Here is a 15237-nt window from a genome sequence, read left to right as displayed (position 1 = left end):
GGTGTTCAATATCGTTGACATCAAACCTAAAGCAAAGTCTTCATACTGAATGTTTGAATATAATTTGAATAATTACAATTTTCCTGAAATAAAGCTGTCATATGACATTAAACGACTTCGAATTAATGAACTATGTCATATGGATTTGGAAAAACTATACATTTCAGTGAAAGTACGAGACATGGTCACACAATGGAACCATAAGTTTGACCAAAGAGATAGTTATAAAGGAATGAAAACTTGGTGGGTCCAAGGAGGGGCTCCATTGGACAACTTTAGTTGTCCTCTGGGAGACTTCTTCATTTTAAGTTTAATTATACAGGGTGAGCTTCATGAGCAGTCTCTCATTAGAGTAATACCAAGAGTGATCATTAGAGAGGCCAGTCTGAAATAAGATGCTCGGATATATTTATACACCCTGACCATCACCATTTCCAGGAGGAAAAAGAGCGGACAAGCCTTTCAAGGAATGTGCATTATAAGCAGGAATTGTATGGTCAGTTCCATGTATATCTGAGAAAATCTCAGGGGAGCACATCACTTGTGGACGAGACCCAAGAAGAGAGTCCTGCCATGACATTCACTAACTCTGAACAATAACCCAGCTGGGGTGGATGACTAAACACTGCAGTTTTCATTCAGCTGCACTGTATCTAGAGCCAGTTCTCAATGTCCCATCCCACTGGAGACCATCTCCAAGCTTTGTTTGCACAGATGTACTGTATGTAGGACCTCTGTTTGAATGTGTGGTCTTCACACACAGATACAGGAAATTCCATACAGTGTGCTGTTTCTACGGCTCCTTTTAGTTTGTATATGTAAGCAATTAACATATTTAAATTGTTTTCAAGTATGTCATTTCTAAACATTCCTTATCCACAACCTGGTTAGCCTGGTGTTTAGAAACAGATTGCACTTACGTAAGAAAACTCAAACTGCCGTCATTTCTGATATGTGAGCTTCAGCTGAACTCTATAAATCAAGGTAAAGTGCCCAGCGTATCTGGAGCTGAGGTAATGTGAATCACTGGTTCTTGTTTAGGGGTGTTCTGGTATTTTTAGTATCGGCTAGTGTTGTCTATCATGGAATTAATTTAATGCGAAAAGTGATGGATGTGTTAGGTTATATTAATTTTTTAAGGATGATACTATCATTCACTGTATCGCAGACCTAATGTAGACTTAGTCACTTAAGCATATTGCTCTGGGCGGACATGTTGCTGGATCAGCATCCTTGTTGATTTTGGAACAGCATTCTCATAAACCAGATTTTTCTAAATAGGGTGAGGACTGGGGACATAACGACCCATTTTAATCAAACTGTTTCCCACTGATTTTAATGATAGTGGTTAGGGTTTGAGAAAGAGTTGTTTTGGAAGAAAACTTGTTCTAGAACCAACATAATATGTTTATCCAGGAGGTTTTGGATTAGATTAGATACATGGATATATATCCGCCGAGCAACCCAGTCTCATGAGAAAGTTTCCTAAATTGCTTAAAATGTCAGAGTGTGGGCTTTGTTTTCCTACTGTTTTCATACTTGCCTAAGGTTTTGTATTGTGCATAATTGACCAATCATGGCTTGCAAGAATGTAGGATCTACAGAAAACAGTCAAAGCAATGGAAATACACCTAAAGAGAGAGCACATCAATATGAAAACAAAGCTGAAACTCAGGACATTTTCTGAACATTCTTTCAACCTACTCCCACTCATATAGCATGGGGTTTTGAGAAGAAGTTGGGACTGATGTTTTGGCATAAAAGTTGTTCTATGAACCAACACAACATGTTTCTCCAGTGGGTTTGATTAGAGTACATGGATATAAACTCTGACCAACCTAAATTCATAAGAAAACTACACATCTGTGATTCTGAATAATTTTGTACCATCTGATTTGTACAAAAAATGTATGATTTTTTTTAAAAAAAAGCATGAAGCTCAAACACCCTAACCACTCCTAAACCTAACCTTCAGTGGGGAATGAGCAGATCCTATGAAATCATAGCAATTTTTACAAATTCACCACCAATTTGCCAAAATAGATATGATTGGTCATGATAGAGTGTTGAATGTGACACTTTCATGGAATGTTCTCTTTCACTGAAGAGGTTATAACTGGGCTTGCAATGGGTTTTTGTATAGTCAAGCTACACTGTAGGTTTATCTGTCTGTCCAAACACAGATTTTTTGTCTAGTCAAGCTAGTTTTCATCGGTCTTTCTAAACAGACATGACACAAGGCGTAATCAAATGTCTAAAAGGATTTGCAAGCCTGTCTGTCTTTCAGAGCATGCTCACAACGTTGAGGCCAATTGTATACATGTTGGGTGAAGCCAAGGTACTATGTAGGTGTGTTAGATTATCGTAGAATTAATTTAATGATCAAAGTAATGGATGTGTTGAAGGATGATACTATTATAATTAATATACTTTGACTCAGATTTGGACTCAGACTCAGACCTTTGACTCAAAAATTAAATAATTTATTTATTTTATATTCATGTATGCCTGCATGTATGTATTTATTTATGAATGAATGAATGGAGTGCACTCAAATCCAGACTACAATGTTCTTGGTCACTTAAATGTATTGTCTTGAGTGGCATATACTGTCCATTTCCCAGACATGCCCTGGCCAATATTTCTAAATTGTCTAAAATATTCAGGTTTTAGCTTTGTTTTCCTATTGCTTTCATACTTGTAGAAGGTAATGGCTGAAAAGTAGTTTCAGCAAAGCCAAAACTCAGATATTTTAGGCAACTTAGAAATCCCGGCCAGGGCATATCCAGGAAAAAGAGGACATGCGGTCAACCTACCTAAACCTAACCCTCAGCCGGCAGATCTTTTGAAAACATACAAATGAGATCAGAGAAATTCATATGAATTCACCACCAATTTGCCAAAATGTTAGAATAGTTGTGAATGGCCATTATATTATGTTGGCTTTGACACTTCCAGGGAAAGTTCTCTTTCAATGAGGAGGTTTAAATGCACAGTTATAATTGAGCTGCTGTGGTTTTTTGTGTAGTTAAGCTATATTTTCATCTGTCTGTCTAAATAAACTTGACATAACATGTTATCAAATGTTTGAAGGATTTGAATGCCAGTCTGTTTTTCAGAGCATGCACACAAGATTGAAGCCCATAGTAGCCTGATTGACACGTACAGTATATACATACTGGATGAAGCCTATGATGTTCTTGATTGCTTTAATATATTACCTTATGCAGCGTGATTCTGTATCAGTATCCTTGTTGGTCATAGAACAGCACTCATAAAAACCAGATGTTTACAACAACATTCTTATTAACCTATTTCCAACTAATTTTAAGCATAGTGAATGGGGTTTAGAAAGGGGTTGGTACTGTTGTTTTGGCAGAAAAGTTGTTTTAGAATCTATCCAACAAGTTTCCCCGGGAGGTATTGGATAAGAGTACATCTATAGTATGCTATATATAATCTCTGATAAACCTAATCTCATGAGAAAATGTAACTATTTTACAAAACAGTGATTTCAAAGGATATTTTACAATTTTATTTGACTGATTTTCTTAAAATAAAAAAGTAAGGTTACGCTTTATTTTAAGGTGTCCTTGTTACAGTATAATTATACATTAAAATACTGAGTAATATTAATTAACTATAACTATATACTATATAACTATATCAACTTACTATATGGTTAGGGTTAGGATTAAGGTTTGGCTTAGGGTTACTTGCGTGTAATTATGCATAATGTATTGTTATTATAATAGTAAGTACATGTAATGTGTAATAATGACACTGTAAAATAAAGTGTTACTGTGTTTTACCCTAACGCCACTCCTAAACCTAACCACTAGTGGGGGTTGAGCAGATTGTATGAAAACATACAAATGAGATCATAGAAATTCAAACGACTTCACTACCACTTTGCCAAAATTTAAAATCGCTACAAATGGTCATAATAGAGTGTTGAATGTGACACTTTCATGGAATGTTCTCTTTCACTGAGGAGGTTATAACTGGGATGCAGTGGATTTTTGCATACTCGAGCTAGTTTTCATCAGTCTTTCCAAATAGACGTGACATAACGTGTAATAAAATGTTTGAGGATTTGCTTGCTGTCTGTTTTTCAGAACATGCTAACAAGGGCGAGGCCAACTGTAGCCCGATTAACATTCACAAATAATAAAAAAAGAAAAAAAGAAAATAGCTGCTACACTTTCAGTCATGCTAAAGCATTTATAAGACATTTTAATAAGACAAATGTCTGTTTTAGTATGAAATCAAACTTTTAGAGTGCATTGCCATTAAATCAAAGTACCCAATCTGAAGCTGAGGTAATGTGAATGTCCCACTCTTGTGTAGGGGTGTTCTGGTATAAAGTATTAGCTAGGAGAGTCAAAATGTCTTCATTTAAAGATAAAAAGCAATATATATGTTGGGTTTTATTAAGCTTTGAAGTATGAGTCTCTTATTCACTGTATCATAACTGTTCAGAATAAAAGGAACAGAGAAATCATACTTAAGTTACAGTATGGGTATTATGAACTTACTAAGTGCTTTATATCTTGCTAAAATAATATTTAAGTGAAAGTACAACAGTATATCCAAAGTTCTGGCATGAAACGCTAGATGGCGCAGTCTGATAGGTCAAATTCAATCTGACATAATGACGTGATTATTACATGCCGCAGCTGATTGGTTCTTTTTATATCAGCAGCCAATGAGCTTGCTGCACTACATTTAAATACTTGGCTAGTGCTTGCTGTAGCAGTTGCAACGCTCTTCGGAAACCCACCTTCCCCAGCTCCACCTAAATAGATCTGCATCATGTTTGTTTTCTTTATTGTATAAAAGCTCAGTTTTTTTTTTTTTTTTTTTTTTTTGATATTGTGAATGCACACAAATACAAGTACTGTAGACCCTTTACAGTTCCGAATGAAGAAATGATGGTGTAGACTATTTTAAGTCGTTTCCACTGAAAAAAATAAAAATAAAATAAAAAATGCAAGTGATTGCGCTGGTGCCTCCACGTCCTGCAAAGCATGCTTTAGCTTCCGCTCTCTGCACAAACTTGGATATAGCACACATTTATTATAGCGCAGGTTTAACATTTAAACATTGTTATATGCTTGAACTGTTTTAGTATATCTAGATTTTATTTTATGCAAGTCGTGATGTTTTGAGAAGGCTAAACTGATCAAACATAGGCTATGATCAGCTCACTGTCTGCCACTGGCCGCTTGGTCGTTACTTTAAAAAACAAAAACTTATATTTAACAAACAAAAAATGCTCCAAACGTTTTTCTAAATTAACTTAATAAAAAAATATAATCATTTTGCCTTACATACAAAACCAAACTATTTTATTAGCTGAAACAGTAGTATAAGCTGTTTTGGGAGAAGGGGGAAAAAAGATGGTCTTGGGGCCGGTAATAAGCTAGGGCCTGAGCGTCTCGGGCCAGGGCCGGGCTAGGGCCTAAATTTCAGGTCCATGCAGCGCTCTAATTCTGCCAAGACCAAACGCATTAACATTGTCATATACATTACCATGCCAGTCCCTATGAGAGCTGTCATGACGGAGCTATATTTAAAGTATATATTTAAAACAAGTAAACTTTTTTTTTTTTTTTTCATATGTGAAATCAAGAGTCTTTACTAAAAATATTTTAAGGAGTATACTGTGCACAATGTTTTTTCCTTGGAATTGTAATTAAGTACAATGATTCCTGACAGTTATATTTGTGGTCTCTTATGTAAATATATTGTCTTGGGTGGGTTACCGAGATTTAGCTAGTAGGACACGTTCCTGGATCAACATCTTTTTTGGTATTGGAAGGATATTCCTCGCAACCAGATTTTAAAGACTGTAAAAGACCTTTCTTTGAGGCCTAAGCAACATTCTTATCAACCAATTTACTTTGATTTAGGGGTTTATATAGTGGTTAGGGATTATTCCAGAACCAACAGAAAATCTTTCGCTAGGTTTTAGATGAGAATACATGACACTTCCAGGGACTATTTTCTTTCACTGTCATAACACACAAGAGGAGACACAAGCCAGAGATGTTCTTCTCACACCGTTTGTAGATTAACTAAACATTTAGCTGTTTCAACCCAACCCTGCTCTTAGGGTTTGACACGTTCCATGATTAACGCTTTATTTAGACCATTCTCCCATCACAGCTGCAGGAGTATGTATACATTACTCCTTGTCTAAAAATCTAAAAATGCTGGTGTCATGCAGAGAAGGAGAGCATGAGTCTTCCTTCCAAAAAGCACAAAATGGCTCTCAAACCTTTGATGATTCCATTTTAAAGATAAATGTTCAAATCATAAAAACTGGGTCATTGCACATGATTGCATACTGGTCTTGACACAGGTTTTAGTATATTCTTTGGAAAACTTATTTAGCCAGAAATAAATTCAAGGCAGGCTCTTCAAAGGGCATAGGGTTGCTTCAATCAGTCATCCGATTTGTTGTTCCTCATAGTGGTTTGTGGTAAAGCATCGCAACACTGGCCTGCAATGCTACCTGAGCAATTATAATGCATTCTTTCGAAATCTTATAACTGAATATAGTGCACACAGACCAAGCTTCACCCATATTTCACAGGAGCAACTGAGAGGAAACCTTCACATCAGTATCCTGCCTGGCAGACTGGTTTGGCTCTGTCCAATCTTGTTATTTTGAGGAAACCATAAAAGCAAGTTGATCTGATTGACTTGAAAATTCTTCCTTTTAATAACAAGACTGCTACATTTGATCCTCCAAAAAATCTTTTCAAAAGAGACAGTATTATTTCATCAAGTCTAAATTCATTTTGCTCCCTGAAAGTGTCTCATAGACATGGCTGATTAAATATACATGGAAGTGTAATGGACTATAAAATAGCATTTGGTATATACAAACAGTACAGATAACATAGTAATAGAACATTACAGTAAAACTACCTGTCTGCAGTGCTGTCATCATTTGCCCTCAGTCTTCACATGAGTTCCTTTCTACTCTGGAACACAAACAGGAGATATTTACAACAACATACAGTATCTAAGCTGCTCTTCTCCATTCGGTGAAAGCCAGCTGTTGAGCAAAATGTTCAATGCAAAATAAATGAATAATGCTTTTTTCTACATTCACTGAGAAAAGCTCAATCTTTTTTTTTTTTTTTTTTTGCATTTCATAAAAGAAATTATAGATTTAGAAAACTATAAGTGTGAGTAAATGATGATAGATGTTTCATTTTGGGCTAAACTGTTCATTTTACTAGTTTCCAGAAATAGTGGATGCCGTTATAGACTTTCTAGTTTGCAACTTAATGTAATTCTATTAAAAAACAAGCATTAATACATAATGAATGGCATATGTGGAATATTTGTTTTGATGCTCTTGGCATTATCTTGTAGAATGCAGGATGAGAACTGAATATCAGAGCCCAGAAGAACTGAATCCTCAGCTAAATAATTCTCTTTATTGCATTCCAGATCAGAGTTCAGTGCCTTGTGTGTTTCCATCACGCTAATATGGTTTTAAAATGTTACTTTCTTCACAAGCCGAGGTCAGATCAAAGCCCGGGCTGGGCTGATGGCATGACTGAACACTCCCCGCTAAATGGTAAAAATAGAAATTCTTCTCAAACCTATAAACAGTTTTTGTATGGCGTAAAGCCATGTTCTCTTTCATCAGCACTCATAACTCACAGCTCATTAGGAAGCATTATTGCCGACTTGTTGGCTGTAGCTGGAGAAGAAAAGTTCAGTTTCCACCAAACATCCCTGTGACACGATTTTGTGTTTTCTTCTTTGTTTTTTTGGTTCAAAGACAAATTCAATTAAAGCATGTTGAATTATAACTAAAAGCAAACACAAATAACAGTGCATTGCCTACATAATGATTAGACAAACATGTGCAGTATATACAATTGTTTTGCACTAGATAATATAGCACTGGAATTAGTAATAACATGTCAAAATAAATATAAAAAAAATAAATAAAAGTGTCCTGATAAAAATACATTTTGTGTTAGTCAAACTATACACTATATTAACTATATCAGACATTCATGAAGCATCACATACAGTAGATGTGCTTAAATTGCAAACCCCAGTCACTTAAGGACCTAAAACGTAGAAGATTTTGCGTGTACTTAAAGATCAACATTCCCCTCTTCTGGAGACACTGAGTACTACAAAATATAAGCTCACAGATTCTTAAAAAACATATTCCTGTTTAAAAGCTTTTTGTTGACACTACAAATCAAACAAACAATATGTAAGCTACGTAAATCACACAATAAATAACAAATCATGACTATTTTTTTTTCTCAGACCACTTTGTCCAACTGTTTGGCTGTTTGCAACATCTGTTTGCATGCAATACATTTTTTGAGGGGGGGGGGGATTATTGATTAAAATGAAAAGTGCTGAAAAATACTATTTCACAATAAAATATAACTTTGTGTTTTAAAGGTGTATATTGGTCATTTAGCGTAGGTATAACTGCAAAATTGAATATGCGTAGTCATATGGACAGCTCTTAAAGGAATAGTTCACTATTTAAGACTCTTTTTCACACAAATCTGTTATATGGCTTCTTTTATTGTGTTTTTTTTGGGCCTCCATGGCTGTTATGTCCATTCACTTTCAAACATGGTTTTAAAGACCATGGAGGAAAGAATGTCATATGATTTTGGAATAAACAATGGCAGATTTATTATTCATTAATTTATTTATATATATAATTATTTTGGGGTGAGCTGTTCCTTTAAATGCAATTCATGGCATTTATTATGTACAGTATAGTCATTTGTTATGTATAGATAAAAAATAAATAAATAAATATAAAACACTTTAATCAGTGTAACCAGTTGAACACACACCTGAAGCTACTTCACAGTCTCTAAAACCACTTTTCTTCTATGCATTCCATTGGATTTTACAGATGAATGATGTGCAAGGGTAAATATCTCCTGTTTTCACTCATGTCAACAGTCACAACACCGTCTGTGTAGCAACTAGTTTTTCGTCTCAAAAAACATGAAGTCCTGAAAAAAATGAAAATCAAATATGTCATTCATGAGCTATACTATCAGACCATATTCTCTGTACACTCATACTCACAATGAGAAAGCAGGCTCCGATCATCACTGCCTTCATTCTCACATCAAGATCCATGGGGAACTGGATCCCAAAGTTGTCTGAATCTGTGAATACCTCCCGGAGAAGTCCTGTCCACTGTTTGCTGATCTTTCCAATGCTGACTTCATCCATGGTCAGAATTTCAAGGGGACATGACAAGTAGTAAACCACATTTTAAAATACTGAAATTGTGGGAAACTAATAAGTCAATGCAAATCCATGCTTATTTACTTGAAATATTGCATCAGCTGAACAACAGTTCCCCCTAGTGGCCATTTATAGAAAGAACCGAATAGCCAGACAGAAACAGAAAGACAGAAAAAGTACAAATCTGAAGCTCTCCGGTTAAATGCTATTGTTTTAACAGAGCTGAATTATTAATCACTTATTTACATACTGACATATTCCTCTCAAAGATGCTTTAGAAGTACAACACAAAGAATAACAGTTGTCTATGGATTAACCGTATAACCAACTGTTATAATTATTATCATCATTATTATTAATTTATTTAATGTGTAGTATTTTCCTGACAATTATGCACATTCCCCCATAAGTTGTAATGACTGTGTCACAAAAAAAGGTATTAAGAAAAATATCGATAAAAAAGGTAATTACAACTTTATATCTCACAATTCTTTTTTTTTTTTTTTATTTGCAAGAAAAAAAAAGTCAGAAATGTAAGATAAAAAACAAATCCTGTGGCAGAATTGCAAACAGAATTTCAAGATTTAAATTTAGAATTCGGAGAAGAAACAATTCTCACTTTTTTTTGCAATTCTGAGTTTATATCTCACAATTCTGTCTTTTTTTTAATTGCAAGAAAAAAGACAGAATTGTGAGTTAAAAGGCTGCAATTACCTTTTTAATTTTTAATTCTGTGGCAGAAAAAAAAACAGAATTGCAAGATATAAATTCATAATTCAGAGAAAAAAGTCAGAATAGCGAGACACAAATGGAAAACTGTGCATTATTAATTTGGAATTGCAATAAAAAAGTGAGCGTAGTTATTTATTAAGCTTATTTATTTATTTATTTATTTATTTTTATTGTGCGTTTGTATCTTGCAATTCTGAGTTTAGGAGTTTATGATGGGAAAAAACTCTGAATTGTGAGATAAAAGAAGTCCATAAAAACTTGCATAAATTAAGGACACAACATATCGTATACTGATGTCTAAATACATTGCAAAGCATTGCTATTTTTTTCACATTACAGTAAAAAGAATGTGAGAAGACCATGTGCCTAGTTGACAATAATGCTAAAAATAGGCTATAAAAATAGGCTTTATGTTCTTTATGTGAAGTATAATTAGTTTTGTTTTTGGTAAAACATCAGCCTCACCTCACTGGCCTAAACAAAGCTTTCAAGTGAATTAAGGGCTGCGTGATACAGCAACAAAGCCATTCATTTTCAGTGAGAGTTAGCAACCGTTGTTGTCTGTGACCGTTTGATCACAAGGTGCTGGAGATGTTATACCTCAAAGTCCACGTCTGGCAGGCAGCTCCAGCCACAGAACGGCCCCTGGAGCTTGAGAACCGGCTCTCGGTGCTCATTCTCTATGGTGAACTTGGGGAGGAAAGGGTGCCACTGCTGTAGAACATATCCCACTGTGTTGCCAGGAGGAGCCTGGATCTCCAGCTGAGACGGGAAAAATAAGGAATAAACAAAATCGCTCCTTTAATCATAAATACTCTTTTTCTCTGTGGTCTATTTCAAAGAGACTGCCATCTGCAAATGATGTAATTCTCAGAGCTAAAACTAGAACTAGAACATTTCAGAGCTGTTTCTGCCATCCAGGCCGATCACCTCTTGCAGACAACACGGGAAGAAGCAGGACATGCATTTCAGAGGACGGCTGACTGTGATGATTTCCTCTCCGAAGTTATCCAGGACACGGATGGTGAAGGATCGCAGCGGGCCGCAGCACTGACGGGTGAGACAGTCGTTCTCCTCCACTGCGTAAAACACGTTCTGACCCATGGAGTTACAGATCTCATATTTATTGTTGCTCTCGAAGCCTGCCAAAGCTGCATAAACCATACAGGTCTTGTTCATTACATAATACATATTTAGTATTTGGGCAAAAATAGGTCTGCCTGTAACAAACTGTTATACATACCTTCAATAAGCTCAACTTTCTGTTTGATAAGAAGTTGATCTACCTAAGGGAAAATAAATAAATAAATAAATAAATGCTTTAGTTATAGATACATATTACATAGGGCAAGATACTTTTTTTTTTTTTTTGATGTTTACATATTGTTTGAGATTTACTTTTACATTTTGATGTTTTGATATGAGTTTAGTATGTGCAGAATAAACTATGATGATGATGATGCAAGATTCCACCCTGGCTAAACTATCAGAATACATAAATGACTTTTGATATAATTCTTATTAATATTTATTTGTATTTAAAATGTCATTACAGTAGACAAAATTAAATCAAATATTCTATTTAAAATTGTATTTTGACAATTTAGTTGAATATTTAAATAACTAATGGCAGACAAAGCAGAATCCCAGCTGAAAAAAAGACTAATTGTATTTAATTTATTCTATTCTTATTTACATATTTAATTGCCTATAGTTTAATTGAAGATGTTCCATGATAGCATCACTGTGAATGCAAACTTAATTGTTTCAATTAATTAGCCTATAAGTTTTAGTGAAACGCAAAGATGTCTGAAAGGTACATCTAAATCATGGAAGTACTGAATTTTAACCTATGAAAATTATCAAAATGAATTCAACACACACACACACACACACACACACACACACACACACACATATATACAGTCATGTGAAAAAGTTAGGTTTGGTTTTCTGCATCAGGAGATAATAAAAAATTATCTGGTCCTTGGGAAATCTTAAAATTTGGAAATAAAGCGTCAGGTGAACAATATCACGACACATCACACCGTGTCATTATTTGATTAACAGAAATAAAGCCTAGATGGAAAAGCCACGTGTGACAAAGTTAGGACACCCTAATCTAAACTTTATCAATCTCTCACATCATTTTGGAAGAATTCTGGCCCATTCTTCTTTACAACGTTGCTCCAGTTTATTGAGGTTTGTGGGCATTTGTTTCTACACAGCTCTCACCACATGATTTCAGTCAGGATGAGCTCTGGACTTTGACTGGGCTATTGTAGCTTGATTCTTTTCTTTTCAGTCGTTCTGTTGTAGATGTGCTGGTGTGCTTGGGATCATTGTCCTGTTGCATCACCCAATCCTGACCAAGCTTTAGCTGTTGGACGGATGTCCTCACATTTGACTCTAGAATACTTTAGTATACAGAAGTGTTCAAGGTCGACTCAATGACTGTGAGGTGCCCAGATCCTGTGGCTACAAAACAAGCCCAAATCATCAGCCCTCCACCAGCATGTGTATCTCTTGGGATGAGGTGTTTGTGCTCATATGCTTGTTAGGTTTCACCAAACATGGCGCTGTGCATTATGGCCAAAAATCTCCACTTTGGTCTCGTCTGTTCAAAGGTCATTGTTCTAGAAGTCTTATGGTTTGTTCAGATGCAACTTTGCAAACCTAAACCGTGCTGCCATGTTTTTTTTTTTAGATAGAAAAGGCTTTCTTCTCGCAAGCCGGCCAAACATGCCATACTTGTCCCATTTTTTTCTAACTGCTCTGTCATGAATTTTATCATTTAACATGTTAACTGAGGCCGTTAGAGTCTTGGGCTGTCTGCCATTTCTCTGAGCATTACACGGTCTGTTCTTGGGGTGAATTTGCTGGGATGTCCCCTGTTGGGAGGATTGACGTCTGTTTTGAATGCCTTCCACTTGTGAATAATCCACCTCACTGTAGAATGATGGACTTCAGATTGTTTGGAAATGGCCTTATACTCTTCCCAGGTCTTACTTCCTTGGCATTGTGTTAACACACACCTGAAGGCTCCAGAGGCCTCCAGTAAACTGCCAAAACATCTGTTTTTATAGAGGTGCTCACACTTGCTGATGATCAGTTGATCAAAGGCATTTAATTAGCAGTGACTGACTGCTACTTACCCTCTTAATATATATATATACATATATATATATATATATATATATATATATATATATATATATATATATATATATATATATATATGTGTGTGTGTGTGTGTTTATATATGTATGTATATATATGTAAATGTACAGTATATTAAAGTACCTGTGTCAGGTACTCTAATCCCGGTGGACAGCCTGGTATTCCTGGATTGGGAACCATATACATATTCATAGGCTGCATGGCTGCCTTATCCTTGTGATGAAGACAAGAAAGATTTGTATATTTGTCAATGAAATTTTAGCACATAACATGAACATGAACTTAAGTTGTCCTGCAGCATGGCAAATGATTTTGTACAAATGAAATGTAGGGTAGAGCGTTTCTCCTAAAATAACCACTAGATGAAGTCAAGATCAATTTTTATTGTCACTATGAACTATGTTGGCAAGAGTGATGCATAAGTATTCACCATGAAGCATACCTGAGAGAAAACAAATCTCACAGTCCTTAAGGGGGGCGTTTTCCCCCACTCTACACTAAAGTCATTACCTCTGTATGCATAAACATTCATTTGTTACAATAAGTAGGCTATATATATATATATATATATACATATATATATATATATACATATATATATATATATATATATATATATATATATATATATATATATATATATATATATATATATATATTCAGCAGAATAACATTTAAACAATTATCCACTGAGAGAAGAAAATACCATAACATAGAAGTTGTCTAAATTTAGACAACTATGTCCAGAAGACACAGAATCATGCTAACATACGATACTATTTAAATCTAAATATCCTGTATGGTTTACGAATAGCATGGAAACAAGAGAGAAATATAATGCATCCAATTTATTTTTTAAATATAGCACCCGACCTGAAGAAACAACAGTTTATATCATGTAGCTCAAGGCTGATCTGCCTGGCCAGATTTTTTCCTCATACAGATAAAAAACAAACAGCATGACGCTCGCGGACGCGTTAAATCTGCTGCACAAATCTTTTTACAAGATCAAAACTCACCTGCGTCTTCTTAGGATAAGGACTATAACGGGCTGACTTAAGAGTCTCTGCCCCATATAATGCGCCACATCCCATTGGCTGGCATGATGCTCACGCGCTCCAAAGCTCTTTTTACGTCAGTACGCTTCAATCGAGATTTTGCTCATGAATATTAATTACGTAGCGTACAGTCACCGTGTAATACTGTCTGACTGGCTGAAAGTGAGCGTCAGGAAAGGCTTGACTCATGAATATTAATTCAGTATAACGTCAGCACGTGCTAATCAATATTCATAAGGAATGGTTTTCAGTATAGTAGGATTACAAAAAAAAAGTCTTGCAGGAGGCACAGATTTTCAGTCAAAATCAGTTAATCAGTATATAAATAAATAAATAAATATATATATATATATATATATATATATATATATATATATATATATATATATATATATATATATATATATATATATATAACTTCTAATCCAAACAAAATTATATACTGTAACATCTCCAAAGCTTTTGAGCTGGTGCTGTTGATGTGATCTCTATGTCTCTGGCTAAAATTCATATTTCACTCTGTTCAGCATCAGACTGATACATTGTTAGTTTGGCATTTGTGTACATATCTAAAGAAGATAACACTGCAGTGTCCACAGGAGTGCAGTATTGAGCTAACACACAATCAGTGGAGAAACTGTCCAATAATTGTGTGAGTGATCTGGTTGTGGGACTACTTGGTTCAAGACATGTCTCTATCTGAAACTTACCCATATAGCCATAGTGCAATATTTGAGGTGACTGGCATTTGCACTTGTGTCCAACACCATAATGAACATTATCAAGTACACTCGTTCACCTGAAAAATGAGTGTACATCTGATGTACACTAAACTGCTTGCTGTTAGAGAATACGCATGCACTGTAGGCATCAAGCCAAGTGAATTTCTACATCTTGTCTGAAGCACTTCACTCGTTTTCAATCACTCCTTCAAGTAGACTATTGGTGGAGTAATAGGGAAGGGTGAATGAGGGTAAGTGGGTGATTTCAGATACAG

At 35.2% G+C, this 15237-nt stretch overlaps 1 protein-coding gene across 1 annotated transcript; it reads right to left on the bottom strand.

Moving 5' to 3' along the window:
- Positions 1-7435: 7435 nt before the first annotated feature.
- On the bottom strand, positions 7436-14309 carry LOC109050308 (phospholipid scramblase 2-like). Its single transcript, XM_042752207.1, has 7 exons — positions 14202-14309; positions 13306-13395; positions 11246-11288; positions 10933-11153; positions 10603-10764; positions 9106-9264; positions 7436-9029 (listed from the first exon to the last, which is right to left on the bottom strand). The coding sequence occupies exons 1-7, from the start codon at positions 14274-14276 to the stop codon at positions 9000-9002; spliced, it is 780 nt and encodes a 259-aa protein (XP_042608141.1). The 5' UTR covers positions 14277-14309; the 3' UTR covers positions 7436-8999.
- Positions 14310-15237: the final 928 nt, after the last annotated feature.

The sequence above is a fragment of the Cyprinus carpio genome, chromosome B24 (genome assembly GCF_018340385.1).
Source record: "Cyprinus carpio isolate SPL01 chromosome B24, ASM1834038v1, whole genome shotgun sequence".
Classification (NCBI taxonomy): domain Eukaryota; kingdom Metazoa; phylum Chordata; class Actinopteri; order Cypriniformes; family Cyprinidae; genus Cyprinus; species Cyprinus carpio.
Note: the sequence above shows the minus strand (reverse complement) of the source record. Positions and strands in the feature narration are given on the sequence as shown.